The sequence below is a fragment of the Oryzias latipes genome, chromosome 6 (assembly GCF_053564925.1).
Source record: "Oryzias latipes strain Hd-rR chromosome 6, Olatipes_Hd-rR_3.1".
NCBI classification, from domain to species: Eukaryota; Metazoa; Chordata; class Actinopteri; order Beloniformes; family Adrianichthyidae; genus Oryzias; species Oryzias latipes.
Genome location: NC_136242.1, coordinates 23292001 through 23318776, shown reverse-complemented (window position 1 = coordinate 23318776; position 26776 = coordinate 23292001). Strand labels below are relative to the sequence as shown.

General features: G+C 38.1%; 1 protein-coding gene across 9 annotated transcripts in view; it reads left to right on the top strand.

Moving 5' to 3' along the window:
* Positions 1–26776, top strand: part of shank3a (SH3 and multiple ankyrin repeat domains 3a) — a 210875-nt gene that overhangs the window by 175249 nt on the left and 8850 nt on the right. For 5 of the 9 annotated variants that reach the window (XM_023955918.2, XM_023955919.2, XM_023955920.2 and 2 more), the window contains 10 exons: positions 11926–12001; positions 14452–14534; positions 16312–16436; positions 16684–16819; positions 20498–20578; positions 20757–20780; positions 21077–21204; positions 21415–21520; positions 22874–23400; positions 23502–25600. In XM_023955918.2, the coding sequence (XP_023811686.1) occupies positions 11926–12001; positions 14452–14534; positions 16312–16436; positions 16684–16819; positions 20498–20578; positions 20757–20780; positions 21077–21204; positions 21415–21520; positions 22874–23400; positions 23502–25600 (3385 nt within the window). Of the gene's footprint in view, positions 1–11925; positions 12002–14451; positions 14535–16311; positions 16437–16683; positions 16820–20497; positions 20579–20756; positions 20781–21076; positions 21205–21414; positions 21521–22873; positions 23401–23501; positions 25601–25928; positions 25977–26776 lie in introns of all 9 variants that reach the window. The other 4 variants (XR_002873416.2, XM_023955923.2, XM_023955921.2 and 1 more) reach the window with 4 other exon arrangements.

Sequence of the window (26776 nt, the reverse complement as noted above, 5' to 3'; positions counted from 1 at the left end):
GCAGAGAGTTGAGTTATTGTACTGTATATATTTTCTGTGTGGAGTCAGCACATAGATTAGCATAGCCGACTAATCCATTTTATTAGAAAGAGAAAGAGAGAAAGGAAAAGAGAGCACAACATGTCTTTGGTGTTAAAGTTTAGCTGAGTCAGTGTTATAAACTCACAGAACAAGGTATGCCCTGCTCTATCACCCTGTGAAGAAATATGCATTGTCATAGAGTGACATATTCTCCATGTGGATGTGGGTTTTGTTTCTTTGTTTGTCATTGACTAATGGCCTTACTTGCACCTTTTATCAAAATCAGTCAAGTCTGCTGAGCCATCTCTCCGTGGGAGACAGATTTATATCAGAATGTAATGGATGGCAGGACTGTAGGAGCAAAGAATCAAAGCTGAAGCAGGTCTCACAGTGAAGCGTCCTCCAGTGGGGGCTGCACTGGAGGACGGGAGGTCACTTCCACACAAGCGCAAAGAATATTAAAGCTTGTGGGCAGGTTGCACAGTCTGTTTTACGGTGTCATGAGTTCTTTCAGACAATGTTCACCGGTAGTTCTTTCAAGTCATGTGTAGACACAGTTTGATGGATCTCTGTGTGTGCATGAACTCCTTTGCTGCCATGACAGCTGTGGCAGGTAGGCTGTAGGCCTATGTGTGCTTGCCTGTCATTCTGCAGTGTTGTACCTTATTGTTGAAGTTTCCATGCTGCTGAGTGCCACTGTGTCAAGTGAAGGCACTCACTTTTCAAAAGAACATGAATGAAGGCTTTAAAGTCACACTCCAATCAACTTTTGATCGACTGAAAAGGGTTCCCAGTGGTAGTTTAATTATGATTGTGCTGTTTTTTAGCCAAAAGGAAAAAACCTTTTGTATTCTAAGACATAATCTCTGCAAAGTGACATTAGTTCATTAGAAATTTGCCTCTAAATTGTGGGACTGGTGGCGCAAACCTTCCCTCATTGCACCTCATCCCTTTGTTTACACTCTTTCCTGCTAGCTCACAACCCCTCGCAACGGAACATAACTGGTGCAACAAAAATAGCGAGCGATTTTGGAGCTATCTAGTTGTACAGATCTGAGCCAGATTCCAGCTCAGATGACGAAAACAAAGACGTACATGGATCTATTGTCTGTAAGTGGATGCATCGAAATGGAGCGGAGCAGGGAGCTTGTGGCGCCCCAACTGTCGTTATTGGCTTTTCAAATGGCATCTTTTCATCTACCCTTGATTCACAACATTCTGAATAAAGAAATACTCAGAAATGTAATTTTAAGCTTAGTTTTATATATATATATATATATATATATATATATATATATATATATATATATATATATATATATATATATATATATATATATATATATATATATATATATATATATATATATATATAAACACACACACGATTTTTCTTGGAGGGTGTTTTTAATGATAAGAGAATAATCTGATTGATCTCAGTCATTCCTTCATTTTAAATAGAGTATCCTATGAAGTAAAACACTAAAGCCATGCATCGCTAAGCTCTAATTTAAAAGTAAATTACAAATTCTTGCAACTCTAATTATAGATATCTGCTTTTGTGGAAATTTTAAAATAAAATAATCTTGACATCAGATTCAGATAAGATGAGTTTATTTATGTTATCGTCAAAACTGTACTATTTTCTTTGTTCTGTGGTCCTGTTTGAAACTTCCACTTTTGATAACTGTCAGGATTCTTCCAAACAACACAATGACATATGTGACACAAATGTTACAGTCTGCACTTTCTTTACTTCAAACTACATTTTCCACATGGTCCCTTTGTGAGATTCAGGATTCAGAAAATTAAGGATTTTACAGAGATTTGAATTTTAGTGCAATTCAATTGAATCACTAATTCACAAACTAAAATCCCCTACTGATTGCTGACCAGTTCAGTTTGATTGTAATTTAAAAACATGTCTTGTGAGGGTACAGGTTGTTATTACTGTAATTGCAAAAACGTATTTTACTAATTTTTTATTCATTTTTACTATATGATGTGCTTCGTTTAGTTATAGTTTAGTGAGTTAACCAGTAGCTGCTCCATGTCTTTGTTTCCTGTAGCATCACCGGAACTAAAAATAGAACTAAAATCATAATCCACTCATTTTAGATTTTTTACCTGCAAGATTAATTCTGCAGGTAAAAAAAAGCAGAACGAAAGATAGTCACTCCTTGAAAAGAGCTTTTTTTTTTTCTTTTTTGGAAATGTGCTTTCCCTGGAATCAATTGTTCAGACACCCAGATACAAATAATGTGGCTTAAGCAGTTATTGTTACAGCTCCATGCTCTTATAATGTAAGCCCAGTGTTCAATATATTTGCAGTCAGCTTGTTTTCTTTAAAATGTATCTTGTTACCTCTAACCACATTTGCATATTTGTCATCTTTTTTACTGCAGTCCGTTTCCTCTTCCAACGTTTTTTTAGGTCAGTTTCACCAGAATAATAACATTATGCCATAGACACATGTTGGCTCCTATTTCATCATTTTTTTGGAAACGTTTGGCTCACTTGGTGAATGACTTTAAATCCTGAATAGGATGAACCTTTATTGTGTAATTTTATCAATCTACTTTTCCACTTTAGTGGAACTCCTCCTTAAGTCTTAAATGTGAATTTAAAGGTTTGCTGCTTCAAACGTCTTTACTCTGTAAGCAAATACATAAGTGAAACCATTGTAGAGTAAAAAAATAAAAATGACTTCTTTGTGCTAATAGATTTAGCCAAAAGTCAAAAGCAGTTTTAAAGCCAGCCCTGATAAAAGAAGCTCCAGCGACACATACAAACCAGAACTGCTATATTTTCTTATCATCCTCACCTCACATTGGCCGGGGGTCTTTTCTGTAGCCTTGCTCTGGACTGATAACTAATTTCTACCATCTGGGAAAATTCTGCAGTGATAAAGAGATACAGAGGAACAATAAGGCATCATGCAGGGCTTTTTTCCACATCTGAGGTCTAGATTACAGCGTGCAACATTTAGATCGCTCTAATCTTTGGCTGAAAACAAGTGAATTCTGTTCAGACATAACTCCTTTAAGCTGCAATAAAGTTATTTCTACAACAGTACGTCAAATGACCCACAAGCAATAAAATATTGTGTTAATCATTTACATCTTTTTATGTCACATTTGATAATGTTGTGAGTTGCAGTTTTATATAAACTGTAAAGATACATTAATTTTAAATCTTTTTTTTTTGTAGTGCAACTCAAAGCACTAATGGAAAAGAGTCAGAGATACAGTGACAAGCTCAATGTTTTTTCTTTGTTTCTTTACATCTTTATCGGCTTTGGCAATACAAAGACAAGATCTTTGGAAGTTCATTGTAAAGCCAAGCAGGTGTGGAAAAAGAGGGGCAGCAAAACAGAGCAGAGATATGAATTATGTGATGGAGCTGTTTGCTTGAGGCTGAAACAGAATTGGATGTTAAGGCCAGAGGCAGTGACACATAGTTCTCACACTGAGAATGAGAAAAATAAGAAAAATGGTACTGAGGATTTTTTCCCCCCTTTTGTTGGCTGCCTGCTACAAAACGGCACCTTTGAGGAGTTCTTTTAATTCTCTCAACGCGAAGATGTAAGAGAAACCGTCGTCTGAAGAATTTATGCTCAGAGATGGACTAGTAGCAAGAACAAAAAAGTATTTTTTATGAAAACTAGAGAGAAAGCGGAAAGAGTTCTCTAAAATGGACAGTTGGTGTCAATCCTGCCTGTGATTTGCAGCAGGATTGATGGAGTGGACAGCTGATCTTTTCAGTTTTGAAATTTGAAGCTTGTTAAGTCCATTTGAAACAAACACATTGATGTTTTTTTATAAATTAAACATTTTATTGTTCAAATAGCCAAAATTGACCTAATCTTGTTTTTATAAATATGACTAACTTAAAAAAATCATCCAGCCTGAGGAGTAATTTAGCTTCTGTCTGCCAGTGTTGAGACATTTCCATGTTTAGAAGGCGAGAATGATCACCACCACACCTTTATGACAGATTTTAACAATTTACTTAGTTAGTTATTAGCTATTTATAGTTATAGATTTGGTTTTTAACTTCAATCCAAACTCATCACATTTATATATTTAACTACCGGAATTAGTATCTGCTGTTTTTGTTTTTGTTTTTTTGCTTTGCTTTTAACTTTATTGATAGTTTTAAAACTTCTCTTTTGTGATGACGGGTAGTGAATTCAAAAGTACAAATCTTTATTTAAACTGGATTCATCTGTTTAGCTATACTGCAATGTTCACAAGAACAGACATCGTTTTCCATGTTTTGCAAGTAAACACGCCCCCACAGGATTTTTTAAAGGTGAATACAACTTTTTTAATCATAAATAACATTTTTGCAGATGTGCACAAACTATGACAGTGTTGTTCTTTATTTTTATTTTTTTTTCATATACATGACGTTATGAGTCTTTCACAATAATGTGAAGGACTTCTTTGCCATTCATAAAGGTGCATTTAAGTTTGGACCATTCAGTTTATGTACAGCTCTCTTCTAGCTCCATAGAAGCAGCTTTAAACCTAAATTTAGTTTGAACACTTACTACAACATTAATTATTTTATTGTCTCTTGTTTATCTGTTTTGCTCATCATGTGATTGCAATTGTTGTACTTCTGAATTTGCAGTGTCAGCCATGCTTTGGTCATCAGACCTATATTATCTCATTTGTTCCCAAAACACTTTTAATAAACATTAGTTCATTTAGCAGAATGCTCCAAATCCTCCCCTCCCCTTACCTGTTGTGATTGCCAGTAGTGAGATATTTGTGTGAATATCCTCTGCTTAGGTTTTTTTTGAAGGATGTCTCTTTAGGTCAGTCTGCTTCAGATGTGGGGATGAAATAATGTTGTTCTTTACCACATTATTTATGAGCCTCACATTATCCTGATCTTAATCTGATCTCTGTTCTGAAAACACTGGCAGTTGTATTTTGTGGTCTAAGTCGTTTTTCTAACTGTTTACACTGCAGACGTTTTGATGCATGCTGGTTATCAGTGTATCAAAGAAATTGAACAACCGGACATTTTAGAACCATTATTAACTTACCAAGTTTGACATTTTTTGTTGCAGAAAACCCCCTACACTAACATGTTTTCTTTGAACTCAATTTTAACGGCTATTAAGAAATACATTATTTTTATGTGTTAACTTAAAGCCACAAAAAAATAAAGACAAAATGTATTTTCAGAAACAGGCACAAGTGTGGAAACGCAGATTACCAAGTTAGTCAAGAGTCACTCTGATTTTCCACTCGATTGGAAATGTCATGAGTTCTGAATCTGTCCCATTACTCCAGCAATCCTCCATTGTTCTAAAATGACTCAAGCATATCAGACGTTTTGACTCATAAGGTTTGGGGAAGGCTTCAGCTCTCACTCTTAATGGCTTTAATAAACTCTGCTTTTTTAGTGCAGGCATTATTGAGTTAGGTCTCCTGTTCTATTATATTGAGAGCTTGTCTCTTTAATGAACCACTGGTATCTGCAATGTTACTGCCGTATCATTGGCTTAGATCAAAGCACCTTGTTAGACTGAATACCCAAACTAAAAAGAAGGCATTAGGTTTATATGCATCAGGTCTATCAAGCTCTGCCTTCACATAAGTTTTTTTTTTATTCTTACCTTTGTAGTGAAATCTCTATTTCTGGAGTTACATGTGAAATGTAATGGAAAATGATATGAAGTGACTTTTCAAGTCACAGGGATTATTGCAGATACGATTGTTTAAAGTATAAAGCTGTATCTTAAAAGATGTGGTGAGCAGTTAGATTGATGTGTTTGTTTTTTTTATAACTTTTTGTTTCAAATGGGAACTATCCTTATTTAGATAAAGAGATGAAGGTAATAAATGCTTCTCCGGCTCATTCCTCTGATGTATTTGCCATATTTGGGTTCTGTACTGTCTGTGTAAAGAATTTTTTTTTTAATGTCAGAAAAAAATTGGAAACAAAAGCTGTATTTTAAACTTTGTGTAGAACAAGTAGTCAGGGTTCAACAATTGCGTCAGCAGTTCAACATTTTCTTGTGTGGTTTGGTGATAAAAGGCCTATTTGATGTTAAGAAGAACAAAGTAGTGTCTGACATGACAAGTTTATGTCAGATTTTGTATAATTGCACTTAAAAGATATATTTCCAGACATAATGCTCTGATTACTTGATGCACTAAAGCAAAGTTTTTTTTATCAACAAAAACGTCTCTATACTTGTGTTTTTTACAGAAGGTGACCAAACAAAGACACATTTTTTCTTAAAAATTGAGAATAATTAATAATTAAAAAACCTGCTAGTTTTATTTGTATAGTATGTTTTTTAAAACTTAAAGTTACGAACATACTCAGAAAGATATAATATGATATATTAAAATTATAGTATATAATAATATTCAATGGTTATAATGACATGATAGCCTATCTGTAATGATACGGCTTAAGAAGTGCTTAAAAATGCTCATGCATGTTTTATTTTAGGCCTACACAATAAATCACAAATGTATCGTTATCGCGATATCAAGCTATGCTATACGCATATCGCAAAAGTCAGCAAAATGTAAAAAATGGTCATCTTAAATCTACTAAAACAATCTCATGGCATTTTTACGTATTTAATGGATCAGATCAATCCATTTATGCATTTAAACAATCGGATGGACTCTTTCACATTGTTGACCAATCGGATGGAGCCCTTTCATGTTAGATGCTCGCCTCCTATGCAGACTAGCTTCATTTGAATTATAATTTAAGTTATGTTGATTCTTATATAATTACACTGTTGCAGTGAAATGGAAATTATATTTTTGGTTGCTTTACTATTTGTTTTATGTATCACAAGCTTTATCGTCATCGCAATATTGATCATTAATATCGCAAATTGCGATGTTCCCTCTTATCATCCAGCCCTACTTTGTTTGCTGTAATTCCCAAACATTTAAATTTAAAGACATCTAAATTATCTACATCTAAATCAAACAGAAGGCCAGTTGAACAAAGCCAGGGCTGGAATTGTGTGATGGTGGATGGTAAAACTAAGAAGCTGCTCCATGTTCAAATAGTTGGAGGCAGAGAAGAGACTTGAGACTCTACTGATGTTTAACCAGAGAGCCCTGGATTGTTCTGATAATTAAAAAACTGTGTTCCAGGCTTACTTTGCCCTCTTTGCTGCCTGTGATCCACCAGATCTGAGAGGATCACACACTTCCCAAGTGCAGTTTCTGTCATTGAGTTAAAAAAGTAAATTCACATATGGATGAGTTCTTTTAGAGCATTTGGTGTGAAAACGAGGTATGTGAGGCTGAACTCTCAGAAATGTCACCTGTTGAGAGGGTGATGTCAAGCGTGACACACAGCTTGGCGTGCTAAATATGCTTTCATTTCGGTTCTGGCTCACATCTTCCCTGGAAAAAAGCAACAAACAATTTATTCATCATATCAATTTCATGGATGAATTATTGCAGATAACGGAAAATATTTTTTTTCAGTGGATCTTCTAATATTGTATTTGAAGATCAGGCATTGCCCTTTTTCCATTAAAGTTTGAGAAATAAAGTTTTACCATTTTATTTACCTGTAAAGCAATCAAACAGCATCACCATTAGACATTTGATTTTTTTTATTCCTTTATATCTTTATTTAGCAGAAAGCTAACTTTGTTTCTTTAACTCAGATCAGCTGAAGAAGGTGTAATAATGCTTGTCACTAACCTACTTATAGCATCTTGTAACCTGCTGTTGTGTGTGCGTGTGTGTGTGGGTGTGTGCATGTGCCAGTGAGAAAGTGATGGATGGAAGCAAAGTTGAGGTTATCTGTGCTATCAGGGTCTTGCCTATAGATGCTCTTGGGCAGGACAAAATACATGACAGTTGTGATGAACGAGCCTCATTTCAGCCTTTTGGATGGTATCTGGTATCACTCTGAGCATGCATACACATGTGCACGATAATGGGCAGATCTAGGCATTGACGTGTAACAGTAAATCTGCACATGTCTCTATATATCATTTCTAAATTAGAACAATTCTTTTGCAAGACTATAGTTTGCTATTTAGTAAAGTCCTCAGCTAATATATCAAATAAATCCGTTTTATAGACGTATGTACAAATAGATATATTTTTGTTTGTTCGTTTTCAAAGAAATAATTTTCAATTTGTGTTCTGACTTCAGACTAAACTTTTTACACAAATGCTCCAGTACTACAAAAAGATGACCTCTCATTCAAAGTTTATGGTTAAAAGTATTACATTGCTCATGTAAAATATACTCTGTGCAATTATTGTATGTTACATCCCATCTCAGTATAACATGTAAAATATGAAATTGCTTTCAATCGTCAATGTTTTATATTAAAATATGGTCTTATAAAAAGACAAAAAAAAACCACACTCAATAATTTTACATTTACTTCAGTTTCAAACGATTTCTTTTTTCATTTTCTACATTTTCAACTTATTGATTTAAATTGTTGACTATAATTAAAACAGTAGTGCATTATTTTAGAGGGTTAGAAATGTAATTGATGAAGATATTGATAAAGAAAAGAAAAGTTTAAGTAAAACAACACCCACCAAAAAAATAAAAGAAATAATATGAACAAAACACTTATTTTACATAAAACAGACCATAAAGAAGAATTCCACTCATTTAATCAAATATATCTTATTTTATTCATAGTCTTATTGATTTATTCTGAATCCATGTTGACACTCAGAAACTAAATACCTTTCTATGAATAAGTCTTTTTTAAGCAGTTCTTTTTATTTTTTAAGGGGATTGACTCTGTTGTGTAAATCCATGCTTGATTACACAATTTAAATAAAGGTACTTATGCACTGCAAGTTTGGGTGGTGTAGGACCTCAAATGCAGGAGAGGGTGGCTGTAACTTAAAATATCTAATAAATGAACTGAAACATGGCAAAACCCTGGGAGCAACAAGGAGGGACAGAACAAAACAGAGCAGATCACCTGATGAGGAAGAACTGAAAACCAGACACTAACTGAGGGTAAATGACTAAAATGTAGACAGCTGTTTTTCATTATAAAACATGAAACTGGTGACTGATTGACATTTAAAGCCCAACATGACCAAAACCATGATATAACTGACAAAAACCAAACAAAAGGGTAACCCTCACAATATGCTTTAATCTTATATCGCCTCTGTCGCTTCAAAGCTTTTCTGTTCATTTGCTGTTTTTCTTAATATTTTTGGGAAAGTTAAAACCTGCAAAAAAGAAGGAATTTAAAACGCGTCCACCATCTCAACTCCATAGATGACCTTTCCATTGTAATGTCTCCCCAGTTGTCACCTTTTTCTTCCTCCTCAACACTCCTCAAATCTAAAGTGCATGCTTGCTCAAAGCATCAGTGAAAGCCAGAGAAATCTGCCTCATCCAAAAGAAGGAGCAAATGAAAAACTTACAAATTTTCCTCTTATTACTCACCTGAATTGGAAATGACATCCAGAAAGATTTTTAGCCTGTCCCGACAGTCAGACCGGCTTGCTCGGCGATGGAAAAAGAATGGCCAACCTTTCATGCTGTAAAAATTTAATCTCGGAATCCAAGGGTTTGAGTGTCACTCATTGTTGCTGAAGATAGGGAAATGATAAACACATAAACAAAATTATAATGTGAAGGCAGCCGAAGAGGATGAGAGGAACAACATTGTGTCTGAGTTGATGAATGGATGAATGAATTTCAGATTTTGGCTTTTAGATGTGTGTAATATGAAGATGAATTGGAGCAAACGTGAGAACTTTAAGATTATATAACAGAGTTTAAAAAAATATGAACACTAACATGAACATTGTGTTACCCCCTAAACTTCACAATCTATAGCTACAGTTTTATTTATTGGAAAACACTACATGTAAAGAAAGCAGCGCAAAAAATATTAAAGTGGTAGATCATCATTTTGAGGCCTTAATGACCCACTCCAATGAAAATCATGTATTTGCCATTTTTTTCATGATGGAGGACATATATAAAGAAAATTAAGTGCAAAATTGCATTTCTGAGTATTTCTTGAATCAAATTGTTGTGAATCAGGAGCAGACAAAAAATGCAGTTGGAAAAAAGCCTGTAACAGTGACATTGTTACTACAGTCGGTGAGCCATAAGCTCCCTGCTCTGCTTCATTCTGATGCATGCACTTGTAGACAACTAGATCCATGTAAGTCTTCATTTTACCATCTGAGCTGGAATCTGGCTCCAACCTGTAAGGCTGGATAGCTCCGATATTGCTCGCCATTTTTGTTGCACCAGTAATGTTAGGTTGGGGTTGTGAGGAGCTGTAAGCTAGCAGAAGAGAGGGTAAACAAAGGGATGATAGTACACAGGGATGGGATTACTCTGCGTCACAAGTCAGAGGGGAATTTCTACTAAACTCCTGCAGAAATTATGTCCTAAAAAACAATGCTGGCTTTTTGAATTTTGGCTACAATCAGCACAATCATAATTAAAAGACCACTGGGAATGCTTTTACAATAGTTAAAAAGATGATCAGAGTGGGACTTTAAAGTTTTAAGTTATCTTTATGTCATTACGCAAGCTCAATAGTTTCAAGCATATACCTTTATGATTAAGTAAAAAGTCCAGGTGTGTCTTTTAATCCCCACAAACCAGTATAAGTTGTTTCTTTAGCCTTTTATCAGCTCTTCCTCCTCACAGCCTCCTCATCTTTCTACAGGTTTTACTCTGTAAAAGTTCCTGTAATTGACTTCCTCAGTGTTAACTTTGATTCCTGCCAGTTTGGGGATGATTGATGATTGTTTTGCTAATAGACTAAGCAAATGCACATAGATGACAGGTACATTTTTTACTCGCTGATTCTGTCGATTTAGTACAGCGCCCCTGTTTAGTTGTTTTTATTTTCATCAATCTTCTATGTGATTTTTTTTTAAGTTTGGAAGAAACAATTGACTCTTAATACTCTTTGAATAATCAAAAAAAGCTTTACACTTGCAGAATCCAGAAAAAAGCCAAAAAGCTGAAACAAAGGTGGACTTATTACCAATTTTTATAGCAACATGCAGCGAATCTCATATCCCCACCACAAAGCTCCTGCACTCACAGCTCTTCCAATTAAGAGTTGCTGTGTGACTTCAAAAGGTCATGTGGTGCTTTGTCAGCAGGTTACTGTTTAGCGTAGATGCAGCCTGCATTAGAGATGGCATCGATCTCTATCAGCACTCACATGGGATAAATCCACATGCTGACTTTAACCACACACACACTGTACTCTGAAACTAACACTGCTTTGGTGTCCAACTCATCTGTTAGTGAAAGAAAAAAGTGATTTAAAAGCCTTTGTGCAATATTTTACAGTTTCAAAAGAATTACCACGGTACAATTACACTCTCATATGTTATGATAAATGAAGCATGCTAATGATAATTGCTTCTTCATGCCAGCTTATTCCCCCTCTCTGCTCACTGAATTCGATTATTACTGGCATTTTTGTACTGACGTGCTAAAAAACTGGGGCAGATGCACCCCTGGCATTATGATGGTAAAAAATAAAAACATCTGACAGCTTCCTAAACTGCCTTTTTGAGACATTTAATTCCTGCAAATGCTACTTGAATCCAATCAGCAGACAAACGTTGGCTAACCTCACCTTTAAATCCTGACCTTCATGTGTCAAATTAAAGTAAAACACAATAAGATGCTGAGGTTGCTCATGCGTTTACTGTTGAGTGAAGCTGTAAATTACAAAAACAAAATCGGTTGTAAAAAATGGATAACTAACCTCCAGTCTTGATGTAGTTTTATCAGCTCTGTAAAAAAATTACAGGTATTCTTTCAAATTCAAGGCCTAGTGTCAGCTTACAATTAAGTACTCTTCGGATTTCTAGTCTTTTCTTGTTGGAATAAAAGGCTCTTTGGTCTCTTTTGCAGAGAGTCGGGAGGATCGCAACAAAAGACTGTTCAGACACTACACTGTGGGATCTTACGACAACTTCACCTCATACAGGTACAGCCTCAGAGTTACCACATTATATAACCCACATATGGTGTGACAGTCAAATCTGAAGGTGTAATGTACCACTTTCTTTTGCTTTAAAAAGTTCCTTTGGAAAGGTGATGATGTGCAGTGATGCTGCTGCCATCTAAAGGAACCAAACTGCCTTTGCAGTCAGTGCAGATTCTAATATGCAGATGGAAACTTAAGTCTTCATCTGTGAACTGTGCAGACTGATGAGTGACACACACACGATGTGCATATGCAGCCACAGTCTCTTCTTCAAGAAGGGAATTTAAGTTTTTTATTTGTTGAAAATAAAACTCATTAGTGGTCTAAATAGAACAGTGAATAAACTGAGTTTATAGTAATGTAACTAAAGCTGACAGTGTTGCTCACTTAATTAGTTGAAGACAAAGATTTGTATTTACCATGTTACAAATTCTTTAAGCTTCTTCAACATTTATGGTTCTTTTTTTATTTTATTTATTTTATTCAATTCAATTCAATTCAATTATATTTATATACCCAGAAATCACAACAACAGTCGTCTCAGTGGGCTTCGTTCCGGTAATTGTAAATTGAACATAAAATCATAAGGATGATGAATACATAGAATTCAATAGGAAAATTCTAAACTGAACCAACTAAACAGGCTAAACTAAACTGGTCATCCCTGCCCTTTGACCCTCCTTCGCGGTAAGGAAAAACTCTTAACAAAAAACGGATTCTGGAAAAAAAGAAGAAATCCAAGATAAGTGCATGGGGGCTGAATACTACAGAGTATGAGCAACACAACTGTCAAAGCACAAAGCATACTCAACTACTACAGTAAAGTGGAAAATTCCCTTTGGTGCTTTTAAGGTACAGTAAGTTCTCCAGTGAACTTAATATATTAAGGCTGCATTAATATGACCATAGATCAAGGTTTTTGTTTTTTTTTATAAAAGCATTAAGTTAATTAAACTTAATTAATGCTGTTTTTAAGATTTTTAAGATAGATTAAATAATATCTATAAAAGCCAAAAATGCCCCCCGACTCCACCAATTCTTACTAAATGTTAGATTGGGGTCTCCAAGATCTCTGTTGGTTTTGTGTGTTGGGTGAATGAATGAATTCTACTGATTAAGTCAAACAGCGGCTCTTGATATGTGTAAAATGATATGACTATTAATGCTAAAACTGTTGTTATATTTCAAACAAAACGTGCGCCTTTTTTTTTGGAAGCTGTCATTTTTTTAACCACTTTTCTTCTTTTTTATAAGTTAAGTAAATGCCACATTTGTAGACCTACCAGGAATAATAAAGGATTGTTTACTTTTTATTACGATCGATTTTTAATATATCTACCTTTATTATACAGCTTCAAGTTCAAATGACTAGCGGTAGTAAAAGAGCAGTTTTTGAAACCAAAAACCAGACATTTGCTTTGCTTTTTCAAATTGCTGCATTAATCCTGCATTTGAAGCATTGCACGTCATTCCTGTCAAATTAATTTACATCTTCCAAGACGCTTTTATGATAGAAATTCCACTACAAACAGAAATTAATAACCTTCTCCAGCTCATCCCTCTGTCTGAAAAATTACTTCCTCCCAATCATTTTCTCACACACTTAATCTTATTCCTTTTACTATTTGTGTGTTTTTGATCTCCAGCAGGGGTCTCTAGAAAGGGCCAGATTGGGTGAGGTGAAACTGCATGAGGGCCAACCTCACATTCTTTGAACTATTTTAATACCATTCAATGCAAATTAACTAGTTAATAAACATATCATTGTACTGACCTACTTTTCGTTTGTTCATATATAAAACAAAAACATCTAAATACGTTTTTACCAAAATTGTGAATTTATTAATTTTTTGCACTGTTCATTCCCAGTAAAATTGTCGTCTATAGCATGTCTCGTCTGGTAGTGCCTCTTGATATTGAACTCTTTGAAAACAGCCACAATCTCTTGGCATGTTGAGCCGACACAGTTGTTTAATATTTCACTCAAAAAATATGCCAATTTCCACTTGTCCTGGAAGTGGTAGCCCCTGCTGTTAACTTTTTTTTTTTGTTTATTTCCAGTGGACATTTAAAAAATGAGCCAGAAAGTGTTACAAAAGAGTCACACAACAGTGTTTAAGATGGCTTGAAGCATTATTTATCCAACCTTTATCAAAAAATCATATACATTGGTTCAAAAAGTGCTGTGAGCCAAATATTATTAATTTGAACACGGACTGCATTTGGGCCGGACTTTGGACATGCCTGATATACAGTGTCTAGAAATCCTGACATGACTTATGTCCTGATAATGACAGGAGGTCTTGAGAAAATTCTAAGAAGGGCCAAGTGTGTATCTCAGTGCGGGTCTCTTTATCTCACACACACACACACACACACACACACACACGCATACTCAATCTGTGTGGGATGCCGGTAGAGTCTTACCTCTTCTGCTCTTTCCTTGACAGTGACTACATCATAGAGGAGAAGAACGCTGTTTTACACAAGAAAGAAAATGAGGGTTTTGGTTTTGTCCTTCGGGGAGCCAAAGGTGAGCGACGCACTGTGCCATTGCCAAAACATTTATTGCATCTTTGATTTCAGTGTGTTCAGGCGCTCTGATCTCATAAGTTGCAAGAAGATCTGAGTCACTGAACTCAGCTCAGCTGGCGTTATCACTTTTTGAGTCAACAACAAAACCAGCTTTGGTCAACACTCAGCTTATTTATTCAGATGTACTCAGGCGTGTGTGTGCACGTGGGGGGGGGGGGGGGGGGGGGCACTTAGCCCCTCTCTTGGCGTCATCCTTGGCTGAGCTGTCAGCTAGCTATCCCATCTGTTCCTCACACATGGCTTTGAGCTTTAGTAGAAAACACTTCTCTCTACCTTCCTCACTTTTTTTCATCTTTTTACACTTCCCTCCTTGCTTTGTTCTTCTTTTCTCCTTTCTTCATCTTTACCTGTTCTTCCTGTGTAATATCTTCATTCTTATACCTTCCGCTTTTTTTCCCGTTCTTTTTTTTTTTTTAGTTAAAATTGCCTTTCAGCTTGTCTCCTTCACCACAAATTCATTTTACTCTTGCATGTGCCAACTCTCTTCTCGGGTTGGTTTCCATGGCAACTCCCCTCAGGCCGCTTGCGGAAGTCTGAGTGCGCTTTACTGCTCCATCACTCACTACTATGAATCTTGGCTCACCCCACTCTCTTTTTCAGTCAGTCGTTTACTCCCCAATATCCTTGAACACTCTCTCTCTCACACAGACACACACACCACTGCAGATCACTTGGTGGTCCTCCGAGATCTCTCATGTGTCAGTGCGTGAGCTGAAGTCCAGCCCAGATTAAATGGAGTTTGTAAAACTGCCCTTACTTATCCCTGCAAGATTCCAGACTGTAGGTGCTTGTATGTCTTTTTTTCATACAAACATGTTTGTGTGCAATGTATTCATGACAGTCACTACACTGTACCATACATCAAGGAGACTTTGGTCAGTAGGCAGAATTCACACTTAAACCAACTAACAGAAGCATTATTGACAAAAAAAAAGGTTTCAGTCCAAAGAAATGTCAGCTTTGGAACAAAAGATTTTAAAACTTATGATGATTTCAACCTAAAGCAAGACATCCATATAATGGTACTGCTGCTGTAGTGTCCTCCAAATGGTGTTAGCTAATATAAGAACTGGACCGAGTGAGAATGAAATCACCCCTAGGAAATGGCTCACTTCTGGCTCAAATGCAATGGTGTCAATTTAGTCGTAATTCTTTCCCAATATGAGCGCCACCATATTGGAGCCAGACGAATTGCATATGTAAAAATGTGTCAATCAAGCGTTTCGAACCTTGGAGGCCAGCGGGCACCACATACTTTTGTTGAGCTATCTGATTGGCCAGTTTATAACTTATATATCTTGCACTAAATGAACAATATAAATAAAAAAAAGGATTAGCAACAACACATATATGATGACTGACAGCTGTTTATTTCTCAACAGTAGTCTATGGGATTTTGGCTTCTTGGGAGTACTTCTTATTTGGAACGCCAGGGGAGATTGGTCACTCAGTCCAATTCTCATATACAGTCATTGTGTTAGCTCCACCCCTCCCAAGTACAAATTTACCATTGGAACAACTGGAAGGTTGCCCAGGGGTGCACAAGACACTTTTAGGGCCTGGAAGGCTAAAGACAACTTTTGCCTGTTGTAAAGCCATACAAATTATTTTTTGTTTTCACTTGTGATTTCAATCACTGTAAAGGTAATAAAATAAAGCTGGACGTCTTGTTTTGCTGTTCAGGGTGTTTGTAAAATTTCAGTCTTTCGTTTTAGCTGAGACTCCCATTGAAGAGTTCACGCCCACCCCAGCGTTCCCGGCCCTACAGTATCTGGAGTCAGTGGACGTGGAGGGAGTGGCCTGGAGGGCTGGTCTCAGAACGGGGGACTTCTTGATTGAGGTGATCAGAGAGATTCTTGCTTCTTTATTTGTCATCGTTGAACATTTAGGTGATCTTGTTTAGCACAGAAAGAGAAATACTCCAGATCTAAGCAAAGTTTTTTAAGGGTTTTGACATTTTGTTTATTATTGTTTACTTACAGTCTTTCATATAAATGAATGAATGACTAAGTGGTTATATTTGGATGCTTTCAATTGCTGTTAATTAAATAAGAGGTTTGCGTTTTGTCTTGGTGTGTTGTGTGCAGGTAAATGGGGTGAATGTGGTGAAGGTGGGCCATAAGCAGGTAGTTTCTTTGATCCGGCAAGGAGGCAGCAGACTGCTGATGAAGGTTGTTTCTGTCACACGCAAACCAGAATCTGAAGAAGCTGTTCGAAAAAAAGGTAAACTTCATTGTTTTTGCATTCTTCCTTTTTAAAATGGTTTTACTTTAAATTACCAGATGTCCTTGTATGATGTAAAAGAAATAAATGGAAACTTTTTTACTTTGCATTCGTGTTATTTCAGTCTTTAATTAAAATGGAGCGTGTTCCTTTATTTGTGTAATGAAAACATGTAAGTTGGTTTAATCAAGAAAGAAAAATGGGTGTTTATTTTTTTTCCTTGAATTTCTACTAGTTTTTGTGAACTCATGTAGTTTCCATGTCAACCACATTTCACCATTAGTTATCTCCCACACAGGCATGGAACAGTGACATGTACAGCTGTGTGCGTTGAAATAGACACAATAGTGTGTGCACGTCTATTGTAATGGAGTTACAAAGCCAGAGACAAATGAGTCTGACCGAGTTTCATTGGGACAGCATCCCATCAACTGAATCCCAGCAGCTACTTCCTTTCTGTCTGTGCTTGTCTCACAGAGCAGTGAACATAAATGTAAGAGTCCAGGCAAAGGGACCCCACAAGACCCTTGTGTGCATTTCCTTTTCATAAAACATGTTTGTTGACCTTCTCTTTCTCAGTCTGGCTGGATCAAACATCAGCCCCTGTGACTGGATTAAGGGATATACACGTGCAGCTGTGCTACAGGAAAAAGAGCATCTTCTAACATTGCAGTCCACTGTTTATAGGTGTTTTGGGAGACAGCAGGGTGTCTCACTATAGTTAAATGAATATTTTATGTAAGTTTGTCAGGAAAGCTGTCACTGCAGGTAAACCAAGTCTTTCTAAGCGACTAAAAGGGAAACATTTTAGGAGAATTCTGCGTATTAAATACCAGGAAGTTCTTTTTCCAAGCAAGATTGAGATTTTTATCCAATGTCTTTTTATTTGTTGAAATTTTTTGCAGCAACACATGATTTTAGATTTAGTAGTACTTGGTATTTTCATCAAGCAGATGCAATTTGAGTCAGGGAGCAAGATCCTTTGTTTTTCACTTCGCTGCCGGAGAGATCACGACTGTGTGACTTGCTTCCAGTTTTGCTCTCAAGTTAAAGCTCTCCTTCATTCAGTTGACTCCTGCACGCGTCCTTCTTATTTTATTTTAGGATATATATTTTAATTCTTTATCGCTTCTGAAAATCCTGGCCAACTAAATACCAAAGATGTATCTAAAGTCAGAATTTCTTGTTTTGCTTCACATTGTGACCTTCAGATGATTACCGTCTCCAACTTTTGAGTTACCAACATGAGTTCAACACAACTGAAGCTTCTATTTAAATAAATGAGTAAATACAGGGATAAGTATTTAAAACTTGCATTAATAGCGCAATTTTACAATTGTTCACACTTTCAGATTGCAGACAATTTGGAATTTTAAATGTTGAAATAAGTTACATAAAACTGTTAATGTTTTATTTATATATTTACCTTTTGTGAAAACATTTTCCACTAAGGTGATGTATTGGTTTTTGACACCACATGTTCTTCTAACATTATCTCAAGCCGGAGTTGGGAGCTCAAGCAAGATACATTTCCCAGTCTGACTCAAGCGTGAAGTATAATAAAAGGCTACTGTTTCTATTGTATATTTCAGAGCTACCTTCTGTTTTCATAGTGTCTTATGTAACTAAAACTCATGTTTACCAAATTGTTTTTTGAGTCTCCAGCCATAACCATTAAAAATAAAAGGTTGTTCTGGTTACAAAAAGAGGTTTTGATTAAAAATAAAAGTCTCAGTAGTTTAATCTCAGCTGTCATAATTGGTATAATATTTTTGTTAATGCCTCAAATTACTGCTTTGAGTGCAGTTAAAATCCTTATTTATCATGTTTCTATGTTTTATAAAAATTCTCTTTTAGACATGATAGACAGAAGCAAAGCTAACTAACACTTCTATTGGCTAAAGAATTGAGCCTGATGTAAAAAAAAAATTGAATATTTTAAATGACCATCAGCAGAATAGTTCATAGAATAGAGGATATATAGAAGAATGGAGGAATTTAAAATTTTTCTTCTACCCACTCTTTTGTTTATCATGTTTTTTTTTTAACTATTTTATTTAGTGTTTGAAAATAAAAGGATTAGAGAAAAACATTTGCTGGTTAGATTCCTGTAGTTTTTTTTTGACTCACATAGCAGACTGAGTTGAAGACTACTGTAGATGAGGTGTGGCTGCTTTTGCAGCGCTCAAAGACAACCCAATTCTCTTTGTCCAAACTCCTCCTTCATTTTTTCTTTGAATCCATGGCTGTTGTAGAGCACCGCGTGCACCTCCGGTGGGACAAGCCCTGCGTGTTGCACTTACCTTTATACAAAAGTACATGCTGACACAGAGACTCTCAAGCAAACACACTCTCTGCACCATGCGTGGCCTCACTACTGCCACCGTTGCCATGGTGACTACACTGCATGTTTGAATTAAGCATTACATTACAGCAGCAGCAACACTCTCTCTCCATCTGAGAGAGTCTCTGCTCCTCTCTCTTTTCCCATCCTCCTCCATCTCCTCAGCCCTCTTTCTTCTGTAGCACAATGTGCAACTTGGAGAGAAAATGAAGATGTCTGATATGGACAGTACCCAGGATGGCGTATGTACACCAGATGTGCAGCTTCTGGCCACAGCCTGGTAGTTATGCTCTAGTAAGGCACTGGGGCATTTGTGGGCTTTAGAGACCCATCGCTCCACAGTGGTGCATTGAGTGTTTGCTGGTTGATCTAAGGCAGCGGGAGCTCTCTTTTGGGATATTGTCTGGAAACTTGGCTAGCGTGTGGAGACCACTGCTGACTGCGGCTTTATCATAACTGTTCTGATGCATGGCATTTTTACTGTTGCTGCAAATTAAACATCACAATAGCAATATTATTTCAGTAGGATTGATGTCAGTGTTTTTTCAGTCTTTTTGAAGCTTCTGATTGTTGTTTTATTTGTTTTTCTGGAAGCATGCAGTTTCTGCTTTATTGCTCTGAACTGGGATGGTGACAGCCCAGATGCTGTGTAAGTGCAGAAGGATCGGAAGGCTCCGATGTGCTCTAGAAGCCTGCAGTTTATAATTTTTCTTACTTTTTAGATTCACTGTCTTCTCTTAATCTGTCAACCCACATGCCAGTGTCTGCTCCCTAGGGGGGTTTTCTCTGAGTAAAGATAATTGAGCGCGTTAAAGCAAAGTGTTGCATTTCTGTATGATGTACATTTGCTAAACTCCAGACAGACGGTATAATGAAGGTAGGATAGATTAGTGTCTCCCACTAAATACTTGCTTTACTCATTTTGGCTTCTGCTGGGAATAAATTATGCTGCTCTGTGCTGAAGTGGTGAACTAAAAAAAGACAGCAATGCTACAAAGAAGATTGTTTGTTCATTTGCTGCCCTTTTGCTCTGTGGAATTATTCTGGTGCATCATAAAGACTGCAGAAATGAAAGTCCTGAAGGCGCACTGACTTACTGATCAGTCGTCACACAAAGTGAAAACGAACCATGAAGAAGCTGGGCTCTGACCGTGCTCTGAGTAAGGTCTTGGGTAAATGCGAGACATCAAGTTCAACCGAATTTGTCCAAGTCAAAGCTGTGAAGATGGGATGGGCTGGTCGCCTGGAGTGTGCCAGGAGAGCACTGAACCGCAGAGCCAAAGGATTTTCAGCCCCCTCAACTTCCTCCTCAACTCCTTGCCTTTTCCCCACAGCTCCCCCACCACCAAAAAGAGCTCCCAGCACAACCCTGACTCTGCGCTCCAAGTCCATGACCGCTGAGCTTGAAGAACTGGGTGAGTGCCAAACAACTGGCATAAAAACGTAGATCTTCCTTACTCCTTTCCTGTCAGTGTTCTGCATTTACTTTGTCCTTGAAACCAGCTGTATCTACAGACTTTTAGAGTAGTCACTTGTGTTGGCTTGTTCTTGTCATTTTCCCTCCTCTGCTGATGCTATCTTTCTCTTACAAAGCTTCTGCTCGGCGGAAAAGGGGAGGTGAGTGTGAGACAAGAAACTGATAAATCTGTGAGCATCTTAATGAAGATTCATTACAACAGAAACATTCAGACGCATGAACTCTTTCTGTTCTGTTTTTTTCTGTTCATCTCTTTTTCTTTTTTTTGAGACCATGATTTAGTTTGGCACTACAACGCACTATTTAACAATGCTGTCTGTAGTTACATTATAAATGTGTCTTTTTTATTGTGCCCTTAATGTCCATAACAGTCATAATGACACATTTCTACAATCCTATGTCTGGGTATTTAGTTCTGGCCCATTTTTCTTCACAGAAAGACTAGATGAGATGTTGGCATCGCAAGAATCTATGATGCGTTCACAGCCCTCCGAGGCAGATTACAGAGCAGCTACTGTCAAACAACGGCCTACCAGCAGGAGAATCACACCAGCAGAGATCAGTGTGAGTGCACCTACTCAGTACATGGCACCATGCTGGCACACATAACAGCCTGGTCTGATACACAGCATACTCAAGAAAGCCTGGCTCACTCACCATCGTAGCTAATCTACATGTACAATGAGATACTTTTTAATATATTATCAGTTTGGTGTCATTTTTGTTGTTTTTTTAGCACATGTCAAATGTGTGATTGGGGAATTTGTGTTGCAGTCACTCTTTGAGAGACAAGGGATGACTTTCCATGGAGCTCTTCACCCAGGGATTGAGAGAGGTCACATACCACTACCAAAGGGAATGTCCAGGACCAAGTCTTTTGGTAAAACATGCATCCAGTCTGCCCAGATATAAAACAAATGTGATAAAATGATATTAAACCTCCAAGAAGAATTAACATGAAAATGTGATCAGTAGAGGATATTAAAACTTGAAAAGTCAAATATTATAATGATCTACACAAAAAAAGATATGTCTATATTGGTTATTCCCAAGCCAAGTCTTTGGATAAAGAAAAATGTGCAGAATTTGGAAATAATTTGAACACATATTTTTTCAGAAAGGACTTGCAAAAAATTGGACTAATCATTTGATATATATGCCAACTTTTGCTTGTCCTAGCATCTGCTAAGAGAATTGGAAGCAAGCTTGTCAAAACATGGCTAAATGCCACTGCCAACACACAGCTATAGTTAATCATTACATTTAATAGTGTTGTTATGCTCTAACATTCAATTTTATAGTAATAGATGAAACATTTTTTATTACAAACTTTTTGGTGTGCACGTTTTTTAAATATTAAAATCTGAGAACATTTTTTCCTCTCTGTAACTGTAATACTAGACTGAATGAAACATTAGGTTTGTTTGTGCCATTATTGGAAGATGGAAGCAGACATGTAAAGGACCCACGACAATGACAATTGTGTTTTTAGTGTTTTTAACAAGTTCTTTAGGTATTTTTCTGATGATGGAGGACATATATCAAGAAAATTAAGCTCAAAATTCGTTTCTGAGTATTTCTTTATTCAACTTGTGAATCAGGAGCAGACAAAAAAGTGCGGTTTGACAAAGAGCGTATTTATGTAGAAAATTCGCTGGGCGAGCTACTCCTGCCGCTTTGCAGAAACTCTGTCCTAGAAAGGGACAAGTTTTTTGATTTTGACTAAAAATGGCAACAAAAGATGGTTGGAATGAGACTTCAAAGACACGCTCGCTGTTAAGCTGCTTGTTTATGCCCCCACCAAAGCATTATTTAATTTTACGTTTTACCAAACTGTCTATTTTTATCAAATCTGCCATATTTGATCAAGTCAGCTGATAATCTTTACATTTTTAATGTAAACAATTTTTGCTGCTTATTTTTTTAAGTTATATGCGCAATGCCTCCCCACCTTTCATCATACTAGTTTAGTTATCCTCCTCCGTATTACCTCTGAATCCAAATTAGGTTCCACAATGACAGCTTTTGTTTGGCTGAGGACCAATGAAACATAAACATAGGTAACTGAGCCCCTGATCTTAATTCAACATATATGTATTTTTTAATAAAAATCACTGGGATTAAGAAAGGGCAAATTTAACAAATGGATGTGCTCCATTGTATATTTGTGCTGCACTAATGTAGGTTGAAAAATGTTTCATTCTCATGGCTGATGTTTCCCTCTACTCTTCAGGTGCAACTGAGGAGGATCGACTATCTGCCCTTGCAGGCGAGCACAGATTTCCCCGTAGTTCCTCAATGACAGACAGCCTCCGGGACCACTCACAGGGCCATCCAATCCCTCCACCTCCCCAAACGGCGCCTCCCCCTCCTCCCTACTACCTAGACACGGGTCCTCCTCCACCTTTCTGCCCTCCTCCTCCCCCATCTAGGACCCAGAGTCAGAGCCATGAGCCCGGAGGACGTTCTAGCTTTAAGCCGTCCTCCTTGGACTTGCCTTATGAGGCCGCTCAGCGGCAGGCCACTCACATTGAGAGACAGAAAAAAGCTTGCTCAATGATTATCCTGCAGGATTCTTCCCATCAACCTGTAGAGCCGACAGAAATCCCTCGTCCCTGTGCTGCTACGCCACCTGAGCGGATAAAAAGAAAGGGTCGGATTATTGACAACCCTTACGCAAATGTGGGTCAGTTTAGCATTGGATTGTACACGCCCACCAAACCACAAAGAAAAAAGAGTCCTCTGGTAAAACAACTGCAGGTACGTTACAAGTTAGGGTGGATTTGTTGTCTTGTTTTTTTATTCTCTCTGCAGTATGTCAAGCTTGTGGCATTTATCTTCATGTATTTTGTCCACTTCAGGTAGAAGATGCACAAGAAAAAGCTAGTTTAGCCTTAGCTGCTGCCCACTCACGAGAGAGCTCACCCTCAGGAAGACACCCACATACCCACGGGCACACTAACACCAGCCGTGCAGATTACTACCAGCAGCAGCTGATGATTGAGCGGGAGCGTTTGCGGGCCCAAGGAGAGATGATTTTTCAGGGTAAGGGCCCCTTTGCTGCAGCAATTGCTGGAGCTGTGAAAGATCGTGAGCGGCGTCTAGAAGAAAGAAGGAAATCCACTGTCTTCCTATCTGTCGGGACCCTGGAGGGCTCATCAACAAGCCCTGATTCCCCTTCTTTGACTCAGTCTCATTCTATAGATGAAAGAATACTGACTCGAGAGCTGGGACAGCTTCCTCCCCCTGCCTTGGCTCTTAGCCCCTCTCCTAGTGGGACCACCTTTATCCATCCACTTACAGGAAAGCCTCTTGACCCAAATTCTCCACTGGCTCTTGCGCTGGCTGCAAGAGAAAGGGCACTAACCTCCCAGAGCCAGTCTCCAACTGGCAGCCCAGAACCTCGGACTAAACAGGACCGAGTCGGTCAGGGAGTAATGTTTATTGACATTCAGACCAAAGAGTCTCCTCGAGGTGATGGTGCAACTAGTTCTCCTCCATTTTCACCTAAAAGCAGCAAGGCAGCTGGATATGAAGTTGGATCTTCCCTTGCATCTGTTTTAGCTCCTCAGCCCACCAAGCCTCAGTTGGCACCATCACCATCGCCTATATCATTCCGTCAAGAGATGGAAGCAAGAGTAGAGGAAAGGAGAGAAGAAAAGAGACTAGAGGATAAAAAGAGCATGTTGATTAGCATTATGGACACATCACAACAGAAGACAGCAGGACTGATCATGGTACATGCCACCAATAATGGTCAAGCTGCTGGAATGGGTTCAGAACTTGAACAGATACCAGTGCTTGCTTCGATGGAGCCCAGCAAAACACCAAGTCCGCAGGCTAAACCTCTTAGTCCCACTGTACCCCAGTCCCAGGTCTTACCTCAAACTCAGCATCCTGCCACCCCTTGCCAAGAGAAGAGTTTGGCTCAGGGAAGTTCAGAGGAGGATGCGGACACATACACAGTCACTTTGCCCCCTGCTGTTTTATCCTCCAGCGATGAGGAAACAAGAGAAGAGCTACGAAAGATCGGAGTAGTTCCTCCTCCAGACGAGTTTGCAAATGGGTTGCTGGCACAGGCACATCCAACGCCAGCATCCCCTGCTAAGGCTTCCACCTCTCCTGGAACCCCAACAACACCAACACCCCAAACTCCCTCAACCCTGTTAACCCCTATTGTGACTCCCACCCAGCCTCAGCCTCAGCAGCCCTCACGTCTACACAGTGCTGCAGCTGTCTCAGGGAAACCATCTGACCCTCTGGAGCCCCCACCAGTGGGTGAGTCTGGCTCTGCGGCTGACTCAGGCGTGGAGGAGGCTGACACACGTAGCTCAAGTGACCGAGAAAGAGATCATCATCTTGAGACCACCAGCACTGTCTCCACGGTTTCCAGCATGTCCACACTGTCGTCAGAAAGCGGTGAGCCTGCTGACACACACACCACGCACACCTCCTATGCCGACGGGCAGACATTTGTTTTCGACAAGCCACCAGTGCCTCCTAAGCCCCGACTCAAGTCCCAGATAGGAGGGAGTAAAGGCCCCGTCACCTTCAGGGACCCTCTACTGAAGCAGAGCTCCGACAGTGAGCTGCTATCCCAACAACAGGCTGCTGCCCTGGCTGCTGCTGCAGCTGGAGGAGCTGGGCTCCCTGCAGGAGGTTCTGCCTCTGTGACTGGTCTAGGCCCCACCAAGCCTCGCTACCTCTTCCAAAGGAGGTCCAAGCTGTGGGGGGACCCAGTGGAGCCTCGAGGCCCAGGGGTGGGGCTAAGCATTGGAAGTTTGGGCAATCTTGGTGGACTGGGACTTGGGCTGGGTGCAGATGAAGGTACAAAACCTTCTGTAATAGGGGAGCTAAGTTCACGTCTACAGCAGTTAAATAAAGACACTAGGTCACTGGGTGAGGAGCCACTGGGAACATCACTTGACCCAGGGAGGAAGTCACCTGTAACAGGGGCCAGGTAAGACAGAGTTGCATGCCTAAGATGAAGTTTTAACTGTCCTCTCATTTTATCTAAACTTGGAATATTTTTCATTTAAAAAAACAGCTATTTAAAAATGTGTTCTGTTTTATGTTTGGAAAGTTATTTTTATTTACACTGTAAAATGTAAAATATTAATCAGAGGTAACCATCATTTGTAGTAGTGGATTAAAATACTTAACACTAGTGAGCTCCAATTTTATCTTTTCAATCTTTTGCACAGTACTGGTTTTTGTTCTTATCTGTGGGATTCTTTTTTAAAGCCAACTCTTGAAAATACAATAAAACCCTCTATATATTTCTGCAGATGTGAGGACACTGAAGAAAGCAAACCCTAAAGTTATAGACCATAGGGGTAAACCAAAGCTTTTTTTTATTTAATAAATAAATGGTTTTCCTTAACAAAACCTACAAACTAATCTCTTTGAAATATATAAATCCCTCAAATACATCTCCTTTCTTGTGTTTTCCTTTAAATGTAAAATGTTACCTTGTTTGCATCGTGTCATTCCTTTAGTGCTACTTAGGCGATCTTTTAAAGCAGGATTTATAGCACAGTGCATTAGAGAAAGGATTGGGTGTAGAACTCTCACTGCAGATAAATGATGGCTCCGGTCTTTGGTCAAGACTGCTCTTTGTCACGGTCATATTTCTTGTCCTACTAATAAATCTTTGTCTTTGTTAGCTGTAGACAACAGAAGTCAATAAATCTAGTTGTTCAATCTGATTATGCATGAAGTCATGTGAAAAGAGGATGCACTCTTTCAAAAATTTAACATCCATGAACAAAATAAAATAATTGAATGTTAAAAAATCATTAAGTATTTCCTTAAAGTATCTAAATTCAGATGCATGACATATAAAAAGGGGGCAAACCACGCGGACAGTTATTGCAAAATGACTAAGAGATGTTTCTACTGCAGACATTAAAATTGTGCTATTGTTAAATTGTTTAGCCCATGGTGTTCGCATTGGACAAGCAGGGAGGAAACTCTTCTTCTTGTTCTTTTTCTACTGTTTACTAGCGCATGCCTGGCACCTACAGTTGGAAAAGGCTTGGTGCGAAATGTCGAACCAGTGATATTCTCGCAAATCTTTCTCCATATCTAAAAGACTTGCCGTCATATAACTCTAACCGGGCAGGAACCGCAGTTC